The following is a 24,904-nucleotide window of genomic DNA, read 5'->3' on the forward strand; positions in this document are numbered from 1 at the left end:
AATGCTGTTATAATACTAAACTTCTTTTCTTGTGTGTAGAAGTAATGGAGGAAGTATTCAGATTCTTTACTGACGTAAAAATAGTAGTGCAATATTAAATTACCATTAAAATGGCCTATGAGTGTTCTACCATAACAGCGGGCCACACACTGCAGTATATTAATGGACTAATGTCGCATGTAAGTATTATTTTACAGCTGTAGTTGGTTGAGGTGAAGGTATTTCATACTGTTTTGTAGTTTAATCAAAAATACAGCCTCTTAGAAACTGATGTAAAATCTGAGAATGTAGTGCAATGCAAAGTACAATATTTCCCTGTGAAATGTATAAAGTAGCATGAAATGCAAATACTCTAGCAAAGTACAAGTTCCTCCAGTTTACACTGAAGTACAGTACTTCAGTAAATGAGGTCAGCTTGTGCTCTCAAAGAAACACACAGAAACACAAAAGATCAAAACCAACGACATATATTAAAGTCAACCCCAGTCAGATGTTTTATAATTACAGCATCATGAACAAAAAGAGGCTAAAACAATAAACATTTTTTTCCAAAATGTTTCAAGTTCCACAGTAGCCATAAAGAAACAAAACGTGAAAAATAACACCTTAAAGAAGCACCTGCCTCATCTCTTGCTACAGGCGAACAGAAGCGATCTCGTTCCAGCAGTTCAATCCTCGTGTCTTCAGATTTTGGTCTATCAAGGCGTGAACAAAGTCGCCACGTTTAGATGTTGATACGACATTCTGAGAATACGACATTTAACAGTTCTGAGTGACAGATCGCGTCGCGACGACACGTGATGTCAGCTCATTTGGCTTAAATGCTTAATGTCGGCCTCTTTGAGATACATTACAACCCGCCAGGGCAGCCACGATGTACTGACGATGTCCGGCTCTCTTTTCATCTCCAGTGGTAATGTGTAAAGTGCAGCGTTTACACAATAATAATGGAACACACAGCTTCAAACTAAATCAATTGCATCTTGCTCAAATAAAAGAATTGTACATACATAAAAACTCAAAATCAAACCCTTTAATAGACATTAAATATATGTCGTCAGTAGTCTTTCTTCACCCATCACTAACCGTGATTCACAGTAAACCTGGCATGGCAAAAACAAAGCTCAACATGTATCACGATACGGGGACCTGAGCACTGTACACGCTTACGGTTCTCGTTTTGCAGATGTTAGATTTGCATTGTTTCATGAAAATACACACCTGTTCAATTTAAACAGAAGGAAGGGGAGGCAGCAGTGATGACAACCCTGATTGCCGAAAATAACTGGTTCTGTGCGTAATCAACCACAATCAAAGGTAAACACCAACAGGATCATTCATCCGTTGCCATCTAGTATATAACATATATATATATATATAACCAGAATACAAAGAAAACATTCAGAGCAACTTTATCTTCCTTTAGTTCCAATTGAAAGTTAAAGCTTCAGTGACACTTTATTATTTGAAGAGACAGTTCTACATTTCGGAAATAAGCTTATTTCCTTTTTGGGAAGAGAAGATCTAAATGATCCTCATGTCTGTAAATATGAAGCTATGCATCTAGAAGACCTTTAGCTTAGCTTCGCACAAAGACTGGAAACAGGAGTAAACAGCTCGACTATTCCTTAGCCTGGCGTAGTGACTTCCTGGAGTCTCTGCTTACTGCGTCTTTAAAAATGTAACTTTTTTGTTTTTAAACATACAAGCTTTAATTAGTGAGCTTTAGAGATGCTAGTCGGTGGATTTTTGTTTCCAGTCTTTATGCTAAGCTAAGCTAACCAACTGCAGCTTCATATTTACCGTACAGACATGCAAGTGGTATCTCTCCACAAGAAAGCGGATCAGCACATCGCCCAAAATGTGTCACTACTTCTTTAAAACATTGTCATTTGTGTCTAGTTATCACATTGATTTCCTGGACAGCCGTAAAGATACGAGACGCAAACAGGTGCTCATGAAGGTGCTCAAGGTCATGAACAAAATATATATATATATATATAAAATAAAAAGACTGTTAAACAATAAATAAAACATGCTGAGCAAAATGGAGATGTATCAACAAAAGAAAAACACACATTTGAAAGCAGGTTTCACGCAAACATTGTCTATTTGACAGCAAGGTGTTTGGTCGACGCCACACACGTTGAGTTGATAGCTTGGGTAAAAAAAAAGAAAAAAAGATTCTGTTTCTTCTACTTACCATTCGCTTCGTAAAAATTCATTCCTCCATTGTAATTTTTTTATCTAATACTACTCGTATCTGAGAAATGCTTTTGAGTCTCTTGCTCAGTTATTCTACACAGGAAGTGTCAGCAGAGACGGAGTTTATTCTACTGAGGAAAAGTAGAAAACCTCACCATCCTCGACTCCCGTCTTCTATTCTACAGCTACTCTACGCTTACTACTTATTTACGTCCCTTTTTCTCATCCATACGCCCACCATTTGGTTAAACACAAAAGCTTTGTTTGATGAATAATTTACACAGATAATCAGTAAAAATCAAAATGACAATTGACCAGTTCAGGCCGACATCAGCACCAGCGGGGACGGAAGAGATCGGACTCACGGGCGCACAGAAAGTAACCAGCGATCAATGACTTCACATTGGATATAAATGATACAAATTCAAATTTCTGAAGCAATATGTTAAGACTTTAGTTAAAGAAACTATCTAATACTACCTATCGCTTTGTCTAACAGACTCTTTTTCTACTCGACAGAAAAATTATTTTTTTTAAATTCAAAACAGCTTAACTCATGTACGCTGCTTTTTATGGCCAAATGCTTGCCTCTCCACAATTCTGTCAAATTATATGAAAATGATATAATATATTATGGAAGTTAGTTAGTGTAATTTCTGATCAAACATTTACAATAAAAAGTTAAATATTGGTTACTAATTGCCATTTCAACCAAATTTGCGCCATGTTTTTTTTTTCTTCCTTTCTGTTTGCCAGATTACTCAAGTCTCTCTCATTCCATGTTTTTTAAAACGGACTAATGAAAATGTGAGAAATCACATTCCATGTGTGTATTAGACTCATCTTGTTGACTGCTTTATGTAACAGATTGTCTCAACACCTCTCAGAAATATCTATTTTCACTCTCCAGCAGCCCTTTATGAACGATATATATACACAGCAGTAAAGCTGTCATATATATATATCTATATCTATATATTCTCGTCAAAGGGGTAAACATGGCTTAGCTTTAGCTTTTAAATACTTCCGAATGTAAAATACGTGACCACCGTAATGTTTTCTGGCCTCTAATTACTGTACAGCATCATGAAATTAGTTGATAATAATTCACTTTCCCCTCAGAACTCTGGGAAATGTAGTTTAGTTTATCAGAAATGCACTGTAGATGTATTGTAGAAATTTCCAGTCTTTGTAATGTCATTTTTTTTATGTCACAGTTTGTTACAAAATAAAAATTAATTCCAGTTGCCTCTTTGTAAAATCTAATTTTTACACTTTTTCTGCGAGGTTGTTTAACAGTTATAGCGCATGATGTATTCATCTTAAATTTACTTTTAGGAACTAGTGTTATGTGCCGTGTGCATGTTACGCCTTCACCCCTGAGTCGTCGAGGCTGTGAGAGGCCGATGTCTGTCTGTGTGTGTGTATGCGTTATGTTGGTAACTGAGTCTATGTGTGCGTCACTCTGTGTTGTTGACGCTGTAGGGCGGCGGAGGGTCCAGGCTGTGTTCAGAGGAGGGAGTCGGGGTCCCTGGAGGTCCAGAGGAAGGGGTCGGCGAGGCGGGGGGCTCCTCCGAGTCAGAGTTCTCCAACGAGAGGTCGTCGATCAGCGCTCTGCGTCCCCGCATCGCCAGAGGAGCACGCCTGGACAAGAAGAGAGGCGGAGTTACAGTTTGTCCGGCGGAGGAACCAGCAGAGAGCGCTTCTCTGAAAAACGAACGTATTGGTCCAAATATCTACAAGAGCCGATTTTGGAAAATGATCTTTGGAAGATACAAAGCACTGAACACTGTTTTAAGCTACTCCCGTTTCTCCCTGAGATCCCGTTAGTCTAAGAAAGTCCTCATGCATGAAGTCTTTTCTCTTGAGAAAGTGAAATGTAGACGCAGAATGTAAATTCAACATGTGTGCAGCTCATCTATCAGGCACATACTTGCACATGGTAAAAATGATTTTCTCTGGCTGTTAACCGGTCTGCTTCTGGAGTTGGGAGACGTTTTGACTTTACTTTTTATTATTAACTATTTTCAGGGCACATCAGAAACACCTGTAGGTTAAACTCGGCTGCCTTAACACTTTTAGGGCTGACTAACTATACAAGAGAGAAATATATTACGACAGAATATTGTCTTGTATTGAGCCCAATACACTAGATCTGCCATTTACTTACTTAAAACTAAGGCTGCTTCTCACAATTATATCCCCTATCAATTCTTTTTCTCAACTAATTAACAAATTGCTCGGTCTAAAAAGTGAAATAAAATAGTTGCTGATAACAAGTTCAAAGTGATGTTTCCAGATGGCTTGTTTTGTGCGACCAAAGGATTCTCAATTCACAAACGCAGAAAATATTCACATTTCAAAAGCTGGAAACAGAAAAGGTTCGCTTGACAAATTATTTGAATGGTTAATCAATTACTATTTGATGGTTGTCGATCCAAATCAATTAAGTAATAAAAACACAAGCACTAAATGTGCATGTGCATTAAGCCTCCACCCTTCCACACACACGCACACAAACGATAAAAATATGACACACACATTGACCTACTGATCTGGCTTCCATTCAGGGATGCTGAGTGTTGGAGTGACGGACACAGATGGACAGTTTGTTTGTGTTAGATGGACACAAACAGATGCAACAAAAGAGCACAACACAACAAATCATATCATATAGAGTTAATGGGGGGGTTAAAAACAAACAAAACAACAATAAATTATAATTCAAACTGAAAATACGTGCACACACCCACAGACACACAGGGTTACCTGAGCTGGCTGCGGAGAGTGGCGATCTCTCGTGCCATGATCTGACTGCTGTCGGTGAGCTCCTCCATTTCTCTCTGCAGCTTCCTCTTCTGGGCGTTGGAGCGAGAGTTGTCCTCCTCCACCTCCTCCAGCTGCCGCTTCAGCTGCTTCAGGCGGACCATGGATTTATCCAGCTGGGAGGAGGAAGAGGCAAGGTGGTTGGGGAAGAGGAGGAAAGGGACGGAGCATATTGCAGAGGTTAGGGTGAGACACGGGATCGGAGGAAAGAAGGGGAACAAGAAGAGAAGGGGACAGATATATAAACAGAGAGATTAGTCTGGGGACAGGAGGACTGATGGGGATCAGGAGTCAGATTAAACCTGGCAGATTATCACCGATGATGTTTTGGTAGGGGAGTGTGTGTCTCTGCTGTGGCTGATGGATTTATTCTTCGGAGTGGAATACGCTCTAGCATCCCAATGAACACACAGACGCCGGGGTGGGATTAGGATTCGGTTGGACTGAGCCAGCTAAATCACTCATTTTGGGATGATTTTTCAACACTCTCTTTGTGCCCTGGGTCACAATTAGAGCAGCGTTCCTAGCTGACCTGACCCCTATTAGATTCATATTTAATGGTGCGTCTCTGTCTATCCTCGTGTGGATAATGTCAATTTTCTTACCTGTTCTCTGTACTGGTCTGCGTGTCTTCTCTCGTCTTCTGCCTGCATCATCACCTCCTTCAGTTTCTTCTCTGTCTTCCGCATCAGTTTGTTAGCAATGGCTCGTTCCCTGAGAGATGGAAATGTTCATTTTAAGATACCTGTTGCACCAAGAAATTCAAGACATCTATAAAACATTTCCATCTAATTGTTACAATGGTTTTAAATATTTAAAACCATTGTACATTGTACATGTTGCCATGTTTCTACAGTAGCCCAGAAGGGACAAACCAATTCAGCAATTCATGTTTTTGTTTCAGCCACTGTAGTTCTTCTACACGCCTGGCACAGTTGGTTGCAATCTGCGACCTCACTGTTAGATGCCACTAAATTCAACACAATGTACCTTTAAAAGTGGCACGTTTAATTCAAAGTGTTTCTTATAATACGAGTTGTTTAAAATCATGTTCACGGTTTGGTGTGAGGCCAAAAGAAAGCTGTAATACTGGCTTTAATTCACGCTCCGCCATTATGATGTTATCTCAAGTCTGGGTGCTCGTATAACATGACAGATTTATATTTTATGCGTTTTTATAGGTACTGCATAAGTTCAATCATTTATTTTGAAAATTGAGAAAGTAACATTTAATATAGAGTGAACTTTTATGTATAACATTTGCATTGACCCTGGTGTATAACCCCTCATTGCTATTTTAATTTATATTCTCTTTTAAAGTCTCTCCTGAAAATAAAAGAAATATAAAGTTAAAAAAGGGCCAATCTTTGAATGTAATTATCCGTTTCTCTTACGCTCTCTCCTGTTCCAGCTGCTCGTCCATCGAATCTATCTTGGCCTCCAGGGCCGCGACGCTGAGCTTGTGCTTGCCCCTCACTGCTCCCTCCATCTCCCCCAGTCGGGTCTTCAGATCCTTGTTCTGTCTCTCCAAATGCTCCCGAGCCGCCTCAGCCTTTTGGGCCAAAGTCCTCTCTCCCTGCAGCTGCACGGTGAGAGTCTCCACCTGGAACGCAAACAGTGCAGCAATGAGGAAGCTTACATGCCATTTCATGAAGTGACATTGAGAGCGGTAGATGTGCGTGTGTGTGTGTGTGTAAATCTACAGTACCTGTAGAGCATTCTTTCTTTGTCTTTCTGCAACCAGTTCAGAGTTACTCTGCTCCTCCTCCAGCTCCTCCTCCAGCTGACTGACTCGTGCGTCCAACCTCCTCTTTTCTTCAAACAGTACGTTCCTGGACAGACATTACATTTTAGTCAAACCAACACAAGTCCATATACCAAGCAACAACAGTAAAGTAAAGTGGTACTAACTTTCCAGAGCTGCTGTTGACCATCTCATCGGCCACCTCGTCTCTCTCCTGCTGAGCCTGTCTCTTCTGCCTCTCTGACACAGCGAGCTCCTACACAGACAAATGAAGGCACACCGGCTTTTAAAGTCACTCAGAACACAGACACCATTTCTAAAAGCATTATATCTTAATATTTCTGTTGGGTTTCAGTTAAATATACGCACCTCAGAAAACTGCAGGACTTCCGCTTCCAGAGTTTGGATCTTCTTTTCGTTGTCTTTCGACTGTGAGATCACCTCATCCCGAGCCAACCTGCTTTCCTCTAGCTCGCGCAGAACTTCCTTCATTTGACCCTGAAACAACAAATAGACACCTTTTTTTTTTTAGAATGCATGCCATTGACAAGTACAGAAAATCAATGTTTATGCGTTTGAAAATGTCTTTACCTGCAGCCTGCGTAGGTGCTTCACAGCCTCCTCTTTCCCGCGGGTGGTTGTCTCCCCCTGGGCCTCGGACTCCTGCAGTTCAGCCTCCAGCTGCTTCTTGGTAGTCACGGCCTGAGACCGCTGACTCCTCTCCTCCTCCAGCTGGATCTCCAGCTCCTTCACCTGGCATAGGAAGGAGGATAAGAATACTTTGTGTGATTTGGAGAGAAGAACAGCAACAACACATTTTCTTCTCTCTCCCTCCTCTCTCTACCTGTTTGCTGAGCGCCCTCCTCTTCTCCTCTCCCTTCTCCTCGCTGGTGCCTATCTCCCTTTCAAATTGAGCCTTGAGCGCCTGCAGGGTGACCTCCAGCCTCAGCCTTGAGTTCTCCGCCTCCGTCAGCTCCTCCTCCAGCTCCTGCGCCTGAACCCGCAGGCTCTGGGCTTCTGTTTCTAAGCTCCTGCGGGTGCGTTCCAGCTCATGGACCTGATTCAGGGGCAGATAATATGCGGTGACTCACTGAGGACTGAGACAGAGAAATGACGAAGGAGTCCCGAGAGGAAGATTCTTACGCTCTTGCCGACGTCGTCCTGCTGGTTTACAAGCTGTTCCATTTCCAGACGGAGCTGCTTGTTGGACCTCTCTAGCTCTTCCCTCTGATCCTGGGCCTCCTACACACGCACACAAACACAAGAACATTAATCGCCGCAATCACAGATACATAACGAAAAATCGTTTACGGTCTGCTCTCAGTTAGCTTACCTGCATGGCTCGAGAAAGAGCCATGTGTCTTGTCTCCTTCTCTCGGCTGTCTGCTTCGGCTCTGTCCTTTTCCTCTGCCAGCCGAGCGCTCACCGCCTTCTCCTCTGCCAGACACTGACGGGGTGACGGAGACAAAGTTAGAGGTCGAGGGAAGGAAATATATTTGCAGCCTGTGCATGGCGGCGAACTGATGAGACTCTGACCTGGTCAAACTTCTTCTGCCTCTTCTCCAGGGCCGTGCAGTTCTGTCTCTCTCTCTGCAGGGCAAGTGTCATGTCCTCTATCTCTTCTCTCAGTCGCTCCCTCTGCCTCTCCACCCGATCCTTCTCCTCCTCCTTCTGTCGCTCCCTCTGGGCGGTGCCGTCAAGCTCTCTCTGGAGTTTCCTGCGTGTCTCCTCTCCGACTTCCACCGCAGTGTTCACCTCCTCTGACTGCTTACGAAGCTCTCCCAGCTGAAGCAGAGAGGGGTTAATAGTTCATGATAACCAAATAACCATTCGTTTTACATCTGTGGCTATTGTGAAGTATTAAGGGATGTGAGAAACACTTGGAAATATGAGAAAGTGGATGTTTTTATGTTTGCATCTGCTGTTTTTGGGTAGCTTTGATGTTTTACTGCTGTGGATCTATTTCAAAGAGATAAAGCAGTTATAGAGTTAAACCAAGCCCGCGAGGGTCTTTTACCTGCTGGGTATGAGTCTGGATCTGCCGGGTCAACTCTTTGGCTCTCTCCTCCTCCTCCTCCAGTCTTTCCATTAGTCCGTTCCTCTCCTCCTCCAGCGCTCGCACCCTCGAGCCCAGAGCCATCTTTTGACGAGATTCATCCTGCAGCAGTTCCTGAGTGAGAAGAAGCGACAAGAGTGTCAACCAAAGTCCGGTGACAAGCTTGTGCGTGTGCTTTTGAGAAGACGTTTCAAAAAGCTATTGCTACTCTCTCAATTGCTAAAAGTGGGTAAACGTCACACCTGCATCAACCCTGATGTCTGTGTGTGTTTCACTTTGTTACCTTTGCATCGTGCAGCTGGCCCTCCAGGCTGCCGACGTCTTTAGTGAGCCGAAGGGTTTTGGTGTCAGATAAGGACAAATTGCTGGAGATGGTCTCAATTTCACACTGAAAAAGCCACAGTTGGGATAAAGGTAAATTTACCAGAACAAAAACAAGAGCATCTCTTCACTGCAGGACCATAGATGTTGTGACATTCAAAACATACAAAGCAACACCTATTTGAACACACACAAATTTCACAACTAAACTATGAATTTAAGGTTTAATAGCAGCGTGTTTGTATCCATTTCCACCTGTAGCTTGTGCACTCGCTCTTCCCTATCCTCCCGCTCTCTCTCAGCCTGAACCAGTCGGGCGCTGGACTCCTGCAGCTGACCGTCGGCCCTCTTGCGGCCTCTCTCGCTCTCCGTGCGGCTCGCTTGGAGGCTCTTGAGCTCAGAGCTCAAATTCTGCCTCTCTTCCTCCAGCATTGTCTTGGCCTTCTCCAGGGACTGACGCGCCTGTAAGAGAACATGGACGGCACCTGATGAGCGACATGTTTACACATGCATGTGTGTTTTGAACACGTGTGCGGTGTTCCTCTTACTCTCTTGCTATTGTCCAGCTGTTCCTGGAGGCCGTCTATAGCAGCGCTGTGTTTGACTCGGAGTTCTGATAGCTGGGCCTCGTGGTGGCGGGTCTCTTCTTCAACACACCGCTGGAGATCATTTAACTCCGTTTCCCGACGAGACCTGCGTAGACGGAAGAGGTATCATTCTTGCCCTTTTTATTACACAAGCTTTTTCAGTCCTGTCCCGACAACAGAAACTGAACTATCAAAGTCTATATTTATGATCATTTATGTGCGTATCCTGTACCTTAGGTCCTGCTGTGCAGCTGTGGTGTCCAGAGTGTCCTCCAGCTCAGTCCTCAGAGCCTCCAGCTCCTCCCCCAGGTCTCGCCTCTGTTTTTCCGCCCTTTCTCTCATCCCTCGTTCATTCTCCACTTCCTCCTTCAGCTCAGACACCTGTGACATGGCCTCCCTCAGCGCCCTCTGAGCTTCTGCTCGACGTGCTCCTTCTTCCTCCAACCTGACAGAAACAGCAAAAGACAAAGGCGAATTAAGGGAGGGGTGTAGTGTGAAAGATCTATGACGAGCCTTTATTTGTGTCACTGCGTCTATCACTGCATCTATCAAACCTAACTTAGATCCAGCTTTGCCCATGAACTAGGCCCATATCAAAACTACCTTTCTTGTCCAAAATTTTAGAGAAAGTGGTGGCCAAACAACTTACTGCTGCACTGGAGAGGCACAACATGTATGACAAGTTCCAGTCTGGGTTTCGTAAGCAACACTCTACTGAAACCGCTCTCCTGAGGGTTTCACATGACATTCTCATGTGTGCTGATGCAGGTGACTGCTCTGTGCTAGTTCTTCTGGACCTCAGTTCTGCATTTGACACTGTAGATCATGACATCCTGATTAAGAGGCTACGTAATTGGGTGGGCATAACTGGCATAGCGTTAGACTGGTTTACATCTTACCTCAATGACAGAAGTTTCAATGTCTCTGTGGGTGATTTTGTGTCTGTTACCTCTCCACTGTCTTGTGGTGTACCGCAGGGCTCGGTTCTGGGGCCTTTGTTATTTTCCCTTTATCTGTTACCTTTGGGACCGATCATAAAAAGCAATAATGTGTCCTATCACTTATATGCAGACGATATCCAACTCCATCTGTCATTTAAACCCAGCGAGGCATTCACATTAACTAGGCTCCTGGACTGTGTCAATGCCACCAGAGACTGGATGGCAGAAAACTGCTTGCAACTCAACAACTCTCAGACTGAGGTCCTAGTTATTGCTCCAGAGGAGCTTGTCCCCATGATCAGGCAGATTATTAGTCCACTCTCCTCTGCTGCCCATTGCAACCTGCCCAATCTAGGGATTTTCTTTGATGGATTCATGTCGTTTGACCCTCATGTTAAGCAGCTGGCCAGGTCATGTTTCTTCCATCTAAGAAATATCAGTAAACTGAGATCTGTAGTATCAACACCTGAATTAGAAATGATCATACACACATTTATCTCTTCACGCATTGACTACTGCAACTCACTTTTCACATCACTCAGTGCATCTGCTCTTAACCGTCTGCAGGTCATCCAAAACGCTGCCGCCAGATTACTCACCAGGACAAATCGACGGTCTCACATCACCCCCGTACTCCGATCTCTTCTGTCAGTCCCACGCACACGATTTAAGAGCCGTGGTGACCGAGCCTTTGAGGCAGTGGCCCCGAGGCTCTGGAATGCTCTGCCTGCAACTCTGCGCCTCGCAGATACTGTGGATACTTTTAAAAGCCAGCTCAAAACCCACCTGTTTAGGCTGGCGTTTGTGTAAAAGTAAACCCATGTCCTAGACCCGCTCTTAAAATATGTTTTACATTTTCATTTTATTTTTATTATTTTAAATTTTTTCTGTGTAGATAATTTATTGACCCTAGGGTCACATTGTGTTTTTTATGCTTTTAAATGTCTGCTCTGTTAAGCACTTTGTGATACTACTGTCTGTGAAAAGCGCAATATAAATAAAATTCATTCATTCATTCATATGTCGTCCTGCGTCTCACCGGCCCTGCAGGGTGGTGATTTCCTTCTCCTTCTGAGCCAGACTGCCCCTCAGCTCGCCGGACAGCATGCCCATGTCCGACAACTGCTCCTGGGCCTCCACAGAGTCGGTCTCCATCCTCCTTCTCCACTTCTCCTGCTCCAAGCGCCCCTGCTCCTCACGCTTTAGGCGCTCTGCACACAGTTGTGGAAGCAACGGATTTTTAGATCGCAGCATTTAAAGAGTAAAAGTTGGATAACAAGGATACCAGTCTCCACTAATGAATTATGACTGGGTGCTAGAATGTAAGATTACTCTAGCTTTGGCTAAAATGATGGTGTTAATTATTTTAGTTTAATACTGAGATATTATTTTTCACAATAATCCACTCATATTTGGGAGAAAAAGTGTTATATTGAAGTGGAACAATTTAAAGTTGCTACAACTCCACATTGTGTAAAAAAACACCTTTATGTAAAAAGTCTTTCAAATATATAAAAAAATAAATAAAATCACTCAAAATAAAACCAGCGTATCTTCTGAACAGAATTGACTGAGTCATTTGAATCCAATCATAGCATGCAGCAGGGAACAGTACAGCTGACAGTTACCCTCTAGGTCAGCGATGACAGCCTCCTGTTTGTTCTTGAGTTTGTTCAGACTTTTGGTTTTCTCTTCTTCCTCGGTGAGCTGATCCGTCACTTCGCTCAGACGCTCCTCCAGCTGTTTCTTCTCCTGCTCAGACATAAATATCAACATTGTATTGGATCATGGAAAAATATGTACCGGTGTACTATACAATGACACACAAAACAAACTCACACATGATACAAGATGAAAAAGTAATAATGTGATGCCCACCTTGCTGAGTCGGTCTCTCTGGTCCACTGCGCTCAGCAAGTCGGTATCCAGACTTTTCACTTTGGTCTCCAAAGTAACCTTTTCCAGCAGGAGGCGCTGTCGGGCACTTTCCTCCTCCTCTAACTGCTCCTCCAAGTCCTGACAAGGAGAGGACAAAATGTAAGCAACAGGGAATGGACAAAAGCTCCAAATTAACTTCACAATTCATGTAATGTTACAGATTTTCTTCTGTTTTTATGAACAAAGCAAATCTGGCAGAAAGATAAGATAAGTCAGTATTAGTTTACATATTAGAGTTAACTTATTTCCTCTTGATCTCCTAACCTGAACATTCTGCTGCATCCTCTTCTTCTCATTGGTCAACTGCGTGCCTCTCTCCTCCTCTTCCTCCAATCGACTCTCCATCTCACCCATCACCTCCTCCAGCTCCTGTTTGCGATTGGCCAACCTGGTCCTCATCTCCTCTGCCTCCGCAAACAGCTCCGCCTCCGCCTGCAGCTGGTCAGCCAGCACTGACTTCTCCTCTATCAGCTAGAAGGTGACAACGAAAGGATGAGGAGGAGTGGTGAGCGAGGCACTGATTCATAGCAGATGGATTTCAGTGGGGTGGACAGGCAGCAGAACAAGATGGACGTTCATTACCTGAGCGTGTTTCTTATCCAGGTCTGTGTAGTCCTGCTCCACTCGGGTGAGATTGTCCTTGGCCTTCAGGAGCTCGCTCTCCCTAACCTGGATCTCCTCGTCTTGCCGGGTCACTTGCAGCAGGGGCTTCACCTGGTTGGCACAGAATAAGGATCAGAGGTCAATATGAGGGACATTCCCCATGCATGCATCCCTTTTGATTAGATTTCCTGTATCCAGGCGTATCTTATTTTATTTCCCTTATCAGGGCCCTAAAGTCATTGTATTGATTTTTCAACATATTGTTTCAATTGCAAGGATCTTACACCTACTACACACTTTGTTTATTGTGAGCTGGGATGTCAGATTTTTGTCCTTCCTGCACCAACTAGTAGTTATATCTCTCCTTCTACATTTGTATTGTCATACTACAGCACAACTTTTTAAACAATGCTTGTTTGATTTACTCGTACAAAGAAACTAAATCAAAGTTCTAAAAAAAAAGCTAAATAAACTGAAATGTTTCAGCTGTGTCAGAGATCACTTGCAGATGTGTTGATTGTGTATTTTATGTCTTTGTTGTCACATGGTTTTGCACTCAGTACCTTGGTGAACAGCCGCCACCACTGCCAGTTCCTGAGTTTGAGGTAAGCAGCGCAGTTCCTCTGCATGACTCTGAGAGCACTCAGCTGCTGCTGCTTCTTCAGGAAGGACCTGAGAAGTAAAATAAATACCACAATAAAGCAACAAAACCACATAAGTGAGTGCAGATAATCTCTGACATGACTCAAGGCAGAGCAATGACCTTTCAGAAACAGAAACTACAGAACTAAATAGATGTCAGGTAATGAAACCAAGGACAAGTTATAAGTCTGAACTTTAAGTGAAATGTTTAAATAACATCTGCAGGCATTTAACAGGGTCATTAATCAACAGCAACAACTTAATGATTACTGTATTTTTATTTACTGGTAACATAACATACTTTATTGTCAAGCAAAAGACAAAGAAGTTGTATAAGTCCAGGCCATTAGGACACTTAGTTTTACTTTGCATTTTGATGTTTTAATGCATTATGTAAAGCACTCTGAATGACCTTTGTGCATGACATGTGCTATTCAAATGAACGTACCTTTAATTAGTTAGCCACCATTGTAAAAATATAACTTTATTATTTATGTCTTTTACAGGCCAACTAGCAGTCATTGCTGTTGCTATTCCTGAGTCACTGATAGGGGCTAAAGATTAAATATTAACGCTCCTTGAAGAGTGAAACACAAAACTGCATTCTAAACATCAGCAAGTGAGTGCTCCTTATAGAGAAACCATCAGTGTTAGACGTTTGTCTTCTCCTATCCTTTTAGTTTCAATTCGCATAAAGTGAACTTTGACTGACTGATGACTCAAGTTAAATCAAGTCAATTAATGTGTAACAAATGTTTAAACATTACCAACAGGAACAATAATTCAGTATCTATCATACCTTTCTCTCTGCTAATGTTTTATGTTTTATCTTGGCAATGCTCTTACTTGCGAGCGAGATAGCCTCTGGAGGCGCTCTGGAAGCGTACGATGGTGTCGGTGATCTTTAGGTCTCTTTCTTCTTCCAGATGAGCCAGGACTCCAGCTCTGAAGAAGACTTTACTCTGACCCACCCTGAACAGGTTGAGGTCCAGTTCCAAAACTTTGATCTGAACGAGGAAACAGTGGTTGGAGATTTACACCGTTTGAATCAGCGTGTTGAATTCTTTTAACTACGGAAAATTGTCTCACCATGAGTTCTGATGCCTGTTTGCCATCCATGAAGGTGCGAGGAATAGCATTCGGAGTCAGGATCTCGTATCTGGAGGACAAATTAGACCAAGAGACACAAGACTGAGCATATGTAAAAACTAAAAAGGATAATTTGCAGGAAGAAAGTGTGTGATGAAGCATTTAGTGTGTGTGTTGGTGTCCGTTTAGTCTATTCTGAGCTCCAGAAATAGATAGATAGGTACTTTATTCATCCCCAGGGGGAAATTTGTACAATACTACAATCAAACACACACACACACACACACACACCTCTGTCTGAACTCCTGGAATGGGATGCGGTTAGGGAAGCCTTGTCTGCAGATACGGATCCCCTCCAGAACTCCATTACACCTCAGTTGGTCCAACACCAGATTGGGAGACAGCTTACCAGGCTGACGACATGCAGACAAGAGAAGGTAAAGAGTGAAAAGAATTGAAAGTTTAATTCAGACATTTCTCCAGCTTTCTTGCATGTTTTGATTTAAAACAGATTCCACATGCCTATCCAGCCCCCCCCGTCTTACCCTCTTCTCGTGGTTGGGGATGATGCAGCGCAGGAAGTTGGGGTTAGTGTTCCTCAGCGTGGCCATCAGCTTCGTGAGTGACTCCTTGTAAAGCTGACCAACGGTCCTGAACATTCCCTTCTTCGTCTTCAGCCCCGACGATCCGAACGTGACCGGCCCGCTGTTCTCTCCTGACGACACCTGGTCCAGACCCACAATCCTGTCCACTGGACCAAAACATGGAGCAGGGCCTCAGTTTCAGCAGCAATTATCAGTTTAGTGGAATGAAGAGAGTGTTTGCCAGATTTGGCATGATGATGTATGTGTGAAGGCCACACTAATGCTATGGGCGGCATGATTTCACAACCGCTTACACATCTGCTATCAAGCTATCGAAAGATGATATCAGATGGTACAATGGAGGAGTTCAGTGGAGATGCAATGACATGGTTTAAAAGCCAATACCAACAGAATATATTTGCCCATCCATATCGGCCAGTAAGACACACACAGTCTTAGTACAGTGCGGGTGCCTAACAAGTTGTCGAGCTTAACCTGTTTTTAAAGATTTAAAGTATCAAAGCTGTAAACATGTCACGACAGGCATGCCTGCAGGTTTGTACGTCTATCATTTCAAACAAAAGCAAGATAATATATTATGTTCCTGATTTGACAGTTGCATGATATATTTGCCAATTCCACAATCAGCCAAACATCTACAATAATAATACAATTAGACTAATATCGTGGCTGCTATTTGAATGTTAGTACTGAATGCCAACGTCAGGATCACATTTCTGCCTGGCAGGTTTTCATGAAACCACTCCAGTGGCAGTTGGTTGCGGCAGTATTGTGCAACACAACCGTTATGTGATCCTGAATGTGTTTTCTTTTGTGACTAATAATGAGCATGCTGCTACCTTGACACTTTCAAATTTCTACACAACCATGGTGGACTACGTCACACAAGCACAGCACTGTCACTCGAAGCAAACACAGCACAGTGACACTACAGCAAAAATACAAACGAAAATATCACACTACGTTCAAACAGCGGGCAGACAGAATACAAAGGAATAATGTAAGCAGAGGTGGGAGTGAGGAATAAGAGTGTGTGATACACAGAGGAGGAGAAAAACCTACTGTCAGAGCCATTAGCCTGTAGTGTGGCATACGAGTCAAAGAAGTACACACGAGGAAGAGTTTGAATATCTGATGCAGGAAAGAGGAAGGAAGGAAGGCACATGGAGAAAGAAAAAAAGGGTAGGAAAGATGGAGTCCAAGCAAGCACCGAATTAGTGGAGAGGGAAGAGAAAAGAACAGAAGGAAAAGAGCAAGAGGACACAGGAGAGAACCAGGAGGAGGAGAGATGAACAGAAAGAGAGAGAGATAGAATAGTTGCATGAAAGAGAGATAAATACAGTTAAATTAGTACATTATGAACCAGAAAGCTTTATCGTTTATACTTGACAAGCTTGAAAAAAAAAAATGGAGGGCATAAAAATATCTTTCAGTTAAAAGTACATTTATATTTAATGCTGTACACGTATCAAGTCTACACTTTAGAGGTTTACTGAACATGGTGGTGAAAGAACGCGACAGTAAATCAGTCTCACCCTCCTTCCAAAGCTCTGAGACAAAATGATCAGACGACTGGTGGAGAAGAGACGCCACGTTGTCGTTCAGAGGGTCCATGTTCTTCACTAACCAATCATGTGCCTTGTAGTTCACCTGAGATACATCACAGGGGAGGATTTTAGTTGATGACTGTGCATGGGAAAGATGGCAGACACGGAAAGATGTCATGAAATGATGGGATACCTTGCCAGCATAGTGAATGATGGAGAAGTCAGATTCCCCGCGTGGCTGCTTTGGCTTGAAGAATTTTGGATGGGTGCCTTGTTCAGCAGACACTTTCTCCACAAATGAGCGGTCTGTCGCCCGCGGGAACCAACACTCTTCGTCCAACAGGGCCAGAACACCAGGCGGGTGGGCCTAACGGAGACGGGGACAAAAACAACACCATTTGTTGTGATTCTTTATAATTCAAGATGAGAAGGAATCAAAGCAGAGTGTGTGTATGTTTTTGTTTTCTATTTATGTTCTTTTATTCACTTGTTCATCTGTGGGTGTGGTGAAGTGATGAGGTTCTGTGGGCCACAGGTTTGATCTGCAACCTGAACTTTAATCACCAACCAATGCACACTATTTATATGGTAAGAAAATCTGGACTATCAGCATCTATATTCGAATCACTTAACAGGTAATAATGTGTGATCCTTTCACCAAACGTTTGTGTTTCTGCGTGTATTTACTGGTTTCTCGATGAGGTCAATGCAGGGCTGCAAGTCAAGGCCAAAGTCGATGAAGTTCCACTCAATGCCCTCCCGCTGGTACTCCTCCTGCTCCAAGATGAACATGGTGTGGTTGAAGAGCTGCTGCAGCTTTTCGTTGGTGTAGTTGATGCACAGCTGCTCAAAGGAGTTCAGCTGCAGGGATTTGGGGAAGCAAAGAAAGACTCAATAATTAACATGATTTAAACTATGGAACAACATGAACACGCTTGTTTGCCTGACATTTGTTAAGACATTTCAATGGTGACAACCCCACACCCCTGAATGCTTATAATGCTTCCCAAACCTAAAACTGTAAGAGGTCTTCAAAAAGTAGAAATAAAGGAAAATGCTCAGGCACGCATGAAACAAAGAAACATCCCTCATCAGTTCCACCATCATCCCTCATGTTCAAACTGTATAAATAACCTACTTCAAACAAACACACCATCATTACATGAACAAACCTGGAAGATCTCAAATCCAGCGATATCGAGGATGCCTATGAAGGAGGCTCCCTGTCTCTGTCGGCGGTCCAGAGCTCTGTTGATCCTGTGGACCAGCCATCTGAACAGACGCTCATATGTGGCCTTAGCCAGGGCCTCCACAGCAAAGTCAGCCTAGAGGAAGAAGGGTATACAGTTAGATACACTCCACAGGGACAAATGTCCGCTTATCGTGATGAGAACAAACCTCTATGCACATTCATCCTACCTGTTCTTTCGTCTGGGCCTTCTGCACATACTCTCGACCCACTTTGATTCTAGGAGTGAGGATGGCCCGAGTGAACTCCAGCACATTGATGCCCAGCAGATGGCACAGCTTCTGAGCAGCTGTGTTATCAGGCATAGAGGCCTGGTCGTGATTCTTCTCCTTCATGAAGGAAATGTTCCCCAACTGGAGCACAGAAGATATCACCTTAAGCATGGCTGAGGAAGAGACGAGACAGGGAGAGGGCCGGTGATTTATAGCAACGATCAAATGACAGAAAGCAAAAACTACTTTCTCTTTTCTCTTACAGAGCGACTCCTCCGGGTTGAAGCCCATTATAACCATGGAGTCCATGGTCTGGGTGAAGTTATCTGAATCGCTCTGACCAGGAACAGGGATGGACCCTCCGCTGAGGAAGCGGTACTCATCAGCAGTTCCTAAGAGCAGGTCCGCTGGGGATGGGAATAAAAACAAAAGGTGAAACGGAGCGATCTATTTAAATAGAAAAGACATTAATTATTACAGAACATAGAAACATTTTCACCAACAGTATGTTCTGTAGTCTAGCAATATTTCATGGTCACACTTTGGTACTTTACCTTTTGTCTCGTTTGAAGTTCCACACAGCAACTGGTAAAAGATGTGGAACGTCCTCTCATCTTTGGCCTGACGGGTGGCCCGGGACTTTTCAAGGAGGTCTGGATTCATATGGTTATGGACAAATACACTATGTGTGTGTAAACCTTTAAAATATGCAATTTATGTTGCACATTTTTTTTTAAATGAACACCCTAAAAGCGAGTACTCCATAAACACAATAGAGTGTAACAATAAAAGTACAAAGTCGCCAAACTTTGCTGTAAATGAAACAGCTTACTGACAGAGCAAGAGTGGATTAATTTGTATACATTTTTTGTCTTGTTAAAAGGATACAGGTCTCGATGTTGGCACCAACGATGTACCCCGCTACATCAAAATTAATGCGTATGAATTTACCCTGAAGAAGAAGAAAAAGTGGTTTTGTGTTTCAGTTGATTTCTATGAAAAATGATCAAACTTAGGATAGATTCAGAAGGTAATAAACTGTATCTGTTTGCATAATGTATCTTGTCTGCTCTTACAAATCGAGAGGAGTTGTCATTCTTGACGGTCTTTGCGTTGCCGAAGGCCTCCAGTATGGGGTTGGCCTGCAGGAGCTGTCTCTCCAGCTCGCCCTGAGACACACAGGACACGTCAGATCAGATTAACAGCACGGCAAAGACTACAGCCCCAACATAAACACTTCCATAGGGCCTATCTGCTAGAATGCACCATCTAATTCTGCTCTCTTTGTAGTACCTACTGATAGGTTATGTAAAACAAAAAAAAGTGCGACTCATCGTTGAAGAGCAGTGACACAAAATGGTGCATTTTAGAGCCCAAAATAGCATCAATAAACACGCACCATCACCAGACCCCAAAACAAATGATTCTCAACATCAACAAAAGTAACGAGCCCTCATTAGTTTAGCAATCAATAATAAGTGCATCAATATGGCAGCGTATTGCTGCTAAGCTAGAAAAAGGATCAGTATCATGTTATAACGCGAACGTTTCTTTGTTATAACATGTTTTTCACGTTATTACAATATAAATATTACAACATGAAGCATTTCATGTTATAACAAGATCAGTGGTAGTATTTTATATTGTTGACAGAAAACATTCCTTGTTATAAAGTGAGAAATATCTCGTCACATTTTAATGTCACTGATCTGTTTTTCTAGCATACGCTAAGCAGCAATACGCTGCTGTATCAGTCTTGTTTTACATTTTATTAATTCAAATTGTATCACATTATTAAAAGGCAATCTCCAGAAACCAACAAACAAGAGTCAGTTGCGAACCACTGTGGTAGAAAAACAACGGCAGAGGGAAGCTACAGATTTGAACGCTAACACCATACTGCTAGCTGCAATGCATTACTGCAGCTGTCGCATTGCCAGTGATGCAGAATCAGCACAGCAGCAGCCAGTGTAGGGAGTTACTGCAGCTTACAGGAGGTCGTTAGACTGTAGAAACTGTACAAGAATGCCGACAAGCCATCCCCATCTCCAGACACACATGGTCAGCACACTACACACGTGAACAAAACCACACATTTAAATGTGTACACTTGTTCACTTGCTACATACTCACGTAGCTGGGGCAACACAGCCACACCTGCACTCATTCTACATACACACACACACACACACACACACTGTACAGTTCATGAGATTAAAACCGCCTCTCCAGCAGCAATGCATGTAAAAACCTGTGGCGTTTACAAGTCACTGGGAAAGGGAAGCCAAACATCAGCACTGAGGAGAATAGAATAAAAACGTGCCAAAACTAAAAGACCCAGAAAGAAAAGAAAACACTCCGCATCAAGAAATGATTCTCGTTATGAAGCAAGAGAATCATTTCAGCTCTGGTAAATATTCTACAAAAAGGTAACTTCCAATAAATATACCCCAAGTTGTCTTATATAATACTTTCATACTCACATATTGCATACTCTGACGAATTAGGGGGGGGGATGAAGTTTTAGGAGGGAGGAGAAAGGATGGATGGTTGAATATATGAATGGGATAAACAAACAAACAAAAGACAAATAAGACAACAATAACAACAACAAATAAAGGAATACAAACAAGCAAACTCAAATATACTATACAAGGCCTGACTGTTATGAGGAAGCACATCAGCCCTGATGTTAAAGTTTAAGGCTACTCTGTATCGTTGTGGAGTTCATTAAGCAGGAAATAGGAAGGGACAAAAGCACAGGACAGGACAACAGCACAGAGTCAACTCACCCTGTTCACCAAAGAACAGCCTCTTGTTAAGGACTTCGAGCCATCCATCTTAGCATGCAGGAAAGAGAAAGGGGCAACGCAGAAAGAAGAGAAAGAGGGGATTTAATGTTAGATTCCTACAGCTTTATCCTACGTCATATTTCTTTCTTTCCCCTCAACGCTCCTACACCATCTTTCCTGTTGTTCCTCACCCCTTTATTCTTCATGTTCCTAGATGGCCCTTCTATTTTTCTTTTTTTATGTAGTTTTTCCAGCTGCTCTATTTATTTTTTACTTCTGCGGTGTCTGTACTGTGACATACCTGTACAGCTTCCTTGTTCCTACCCAGAGCGCCACCCTTATGGGAGGAGGCAACATGAGCCAAATACTGGATGACTTTCTTAGTGTTCTCCGTTTTCCCAGCTCCAGACTCGCCTCTGGAACACACACACACACACACACACACACACACACACACACACACACACACACACACACACACACCACACAGTCTCTTTACAAAACGGTCCACCTTAAAACGCACACACACACACTGTATATACATATGCATTTAAAAAAAGAAAGAACACACAGGAACAAGGGCCAAATACTCATTCCTTACACCAATAAATATAGAGCCCATGCAGTGCATTCAAAGCCACAGGTCTAAACAGAAAGCAGGTGGGGAGGATACAGGCCGTGTCAGATTTGTTGCTTTTGGAGAAGAACGAAGGAGAATGGAGTAAAAATAGCAGCTGTAAGAGATCTAAAAGAAGGAGACGCCTCGCCCCAAATACACTGATTTAAGAAGAGCCTAAAGTTGGATCCTTGACAATGACAGGAAGAGTCTGACAGGAAGACATGATGACAGGGAGACGGATGGTTGGCCCTCAGGCAAGCAGGTAGGCAGACAAACCATGGCTACAAACAGACGGGGGGGGGGATGCGTTCACATTACAGGCCAGACTTTTTTTGCTGAGATGTCATTTTTCTGGCCCGATTCTTTAAATCCATGTTTGACAGTGGCCCATAACGGACATCAGTTTGAACATTGGGACCGTCCTGCATTTGCACATTTGCATTAAAAAACAACAGATGTATCATTAGCTGCATAGAGGCGAATGAGAGAAGCAGAGCAGTGCTCACCCTTTCATTTTGATTTCATATGTTTTTGATCGAGTTACATTTGAATAAAAATAATCTAATTTGATCCACTTGAAATCGGAATCGGTTACAATTACATCCACATGGAGGCACCAACGCACACAGACAGCACACCAGACACACAGACACAAACACTCCAACAGAGGCAGACATTGGCATTCACAGACAGACACACTGGCGTCCTACAGCAGGCTACTCACGTGCAGAGGATTGCCTGGTCTTCTCTGTCTGTGAGAGGAAAACAATGTGAAGACAAATGAGTGACAGGCAGATGAGACGAGTCTTAAACATGCGCTTTAATACATTGCTGACAAGACAGCAAAGTCAACATCAAAACAGCGACAAGGATCCCAACTATTTGAAAGTCTAGGCGTGTCGATGCCTTGGAATAACACACTAGGCTGCTAAACCACACGACGCTGGTCTCCAATGGGTGAACACTGTTTGCAACATTGCCATGTATTATTTAAGATTCCCACACTGTCAGTGTAGAATTGGTACTGGTCCTACAGGTTCAGTCACTGCAGTAACACACCTACAGCCTGCCTGAGGGGGACGGGTAGAGGAAAGTACATAGACACAGACTCATCTGGCCTGTTTCATTTTCTCAGGAGGACACCCCGAGGCAGAGACAGCCCTCAATCAGATCTTAACTGCTTTTAGCTCTCGCATGAGCTCAACAAATATGCTATGTCAACGTATCTGTGGGAGTGCCACACCTAGAACTCTGTTGCAAAAAAAAATACCATCTTGCCTATTTGTTTTCACTTTTAAAGGCGTTTGAGCCATGAGTCAGGAATACGCCATACCGTCAAATAGCGCTCATGGTGAGGCTCAGCGATCAAAGATCAGTCTCATGTTTCAGGCCAGTTGAGCTGATAGCAGGTGTGTAGGTTAGCTATGGTGACGGAGTTAGTCAGGAGTCAAAGGCCACAGATAGTGTCGGGTACCTTGGAGCATGCTGCGATAGGCGGCCTCTGATATGGCGTAGATGTGGGGGGGCATCTCGTGCCGTTTCTTGCCCCGGTACATCTCCACGATGGCCTCTGTGTAGATGGGCAGGTTCTTGTAAGGGTTCACCACCACGCAGAACAGCCCTGAATACGTCTGGAAAAAAACACAGAGCAAAGAGGTTTACGGTGACCTAATCGTCACAGTGCAGTCAGAATAAATCCGCATCACTTTGCGCGAGGTATGTTTGATAACATACTGTTTTTGACAGAACTCTCTCTCCGTCCACATGCTCATTCACTTGAGTTAAGTGGTTTGTGCTCGATTCAAGGAGACTGTCAATGACTGTGGGTGGCTTGATAACTGCAGGAGTAGCATATTCTTATTAAACTACTTTCAGCAGAAAGTGCAGCGGTAAACCAAGCATGAAGCGCTCAATGCAACTCTGCTTGGTTCAATATATTACGCAGGCCAGCGGTATTGTTCCTCATTACATTAATTAACTTATTGTGACACAGGGAAACCTTATCGGAGCAGTCAGGGAATTTAAAATGAAACTGATTTCAGTTGATCATTTCCAGACTGCTGCTCCATACGCATAACGCCAATCACATCACAATGTAAATGGTCTGTATCCTCATTACACATGATCAAAAATGCAAAAAACTGACTCTTGCATCCGTAAATGTTCCGATTTTTGTAGGTTTATAAATGTCAGTTTGTTCAGAAATTAACATTTTTGGCTCATGTAAATGCAACCAGTGATTGTATTTTCTACACAGCACTAGTCAGCACTGTTAATATCCTCACGACGATACATAAACCATAAACCTTATCATATTGTAACACGCCTCTCGAAGCTCTTCCAACAACCTATCCCTGCTCCTGCCTTGTTCTGTACTCCCAGCATGATCCTCCATCATTCATCCCATTAAAAGGCAGCTGAACTACATTTAATTGCCTATGTATTATTCTACTTTACTATGCTTCCTGTGTATGTGAATTATCATTGGCTTACATCACTATAACTTCCACTCCTATCTATACTCATGTCTCTCATCCCCCTTTTCTGCAGGAGAAACTGGAGATGCCTCCCACTGCCACCACACACACACCAACAACTTTGTAAACAGACTCCTCACCTCTCTCACATCCCATATCGGTTACACAGGAGATGCCAGAGGAGCCGACGCATGTACTGTACAACATGCATGTATGTGAACATGTGCTTTGGTGTGAGAACCGTGTCCACAGGTTTCTTTATTCGTTATATGCTGCAAACGAGTCCTTCATCGTTTCATCGTCGACTCACATAGATCAAGCCAGAGTAGTATCTCTCTCTCAGGTTGTGCAGCACCGAGGCTTCGTTGAGGCAGGTGAGGTCGGCCATGTCCTCCACTTTGCTGAAGCGTGGGGGGTTCATCCGCTGCACCTCCTCCCTGGACAGAGTCAC

General features: G+C 43.2%; 1 protein-coding gene across 4 annotated transcripts; it reads right to left on the minus strand.

Moving 5' to 3' along the window:
* Window positions 1–470: 470 nt before the first annotated feature.
* On the minus strand, window positions 471–24,904 carry myh14 (myosin, heavy chain 14, non-muscle). Of its 4 annotated transcripts, XM_079275859.1 has the most exons (42): window positions 24,764–24,904; window positions 23,451–23,607; window positions 22,701–22,728; window positions 21,659–21,773; window positions 21,358–21,405; window positions 19,642–19,734; window positions 19,454–19,517; window positions 19,120–19,218; window positions 18,829–18,972; window positions 18,524–18,738; window positions 18,277–18,429; window positions 17,792–17,965; window positions 17,298–17,471; window positions 17,093–17,207; window positions 15,498–15,703; window positions 15,244–15,365; window positions 14,953–15,022; window positions 14,710–14,870; window positions 13,785–13,893; window positions 13,201–13,332; window positions 12,883–13,089; window positions 12,559–12,696; window positions 12,309–12,432; window positions 11,720–11,891; window positions 9,972–10,184; window positions 9,701–9,845; window positions 9,408–9,614; window positions 9,115–9,219; window positions 8,793–8,945; window positions 8,312–8,560; window positions 8,109–8,222; window positions 7,919–8,017; window positions 7,620–7,832; window positions 7,367–7,528; window positions 7,145–7,273; window positions 6,943–7,031; window positions 6,740–6,863; window positions 6,426–6,634; window positions 5,637–5,745; window positions 4,975–5,147; window positions 4,757–4,780; window positions 471–3,849 (listed from the first exon to the last, which is right to left on the minus strand). In XM_079275859.1, the coding sequence occupies exons 1-42, from the start codon at window positions 24,872–24,874 to the stop codon at window positions 3,666–3,668; spliced, it is 5,832 nt and encodes a 1,943-aa protein (XP_079131985.1). In that variant the 5' UTR covers window positions 24,875–24,904; the 3' UTR covers window positions 471–3,665. The 4 variants fall into 4 exon arrangements, with proteins under 4 accessions (XP_079131985.1, XP_079131982.1, XP_079131983.1 ...); XM_079275856.1 differs by lacking the exons at window positions 18,829–18,972; window positions 19,120–19,218; window positions 19,454–19,517; ... (4 more) ...; window positions 23,451–23,607; window positions 24,764–24,904 and adding an exon at window positions 16,620–16,688 and having other exon boundaries at window positions 18,524–18,681; XM_079275858.1 differs by lacking the exons at window positions 18,829–18,972; window positions 19,120–19,218; window positions 19,454–19,517; ... (4 more) ...; window positions 23,451–23,607; window positions 24,764–24,904 and having other exon boundaries at window positions 3,718–3,849; window positions 4,747–4,780; window positions 18,524–18,703.

The sequence above is a fragment of the Melanostigma gelatinosum genome (assembly GCF_949748355.1).
Source record: "Melanostigma gelatinosum genome assembly, chromosome: 9".
NCBI lineage: Eukaryota > Metazoa > Chordata > Actinopteri > Perciformes > Zoarcidae > Melanostigma > Melanostigma gelatinosum.

Excerpts from the sequence above, each read along its gene's own strand:
- myh14 (XM_079275859.1), bottom strand. The coding sequence starts at position 24,874 with ATGAACCCCCCACGCTTCAGCAAAGTGGAGGACATGGCCGACCTCACC. Across the intron at positions 15,704-17,092 it reads CTCAGAGCTTTGGAAGGAGG|TGGACAGGATTGTGGGTCTG; the intron begins GTGAGACTGATT and ends GTTTTGGTCCAG. Across the intron at positions 13,894-14,709 it reads AGAGGCTATCTCGCTCGCAA|GTCCTTCCTGAAGAAGCAGC; the intron begins GTAAGAGCATTG and ends TTTACTTCTCAG.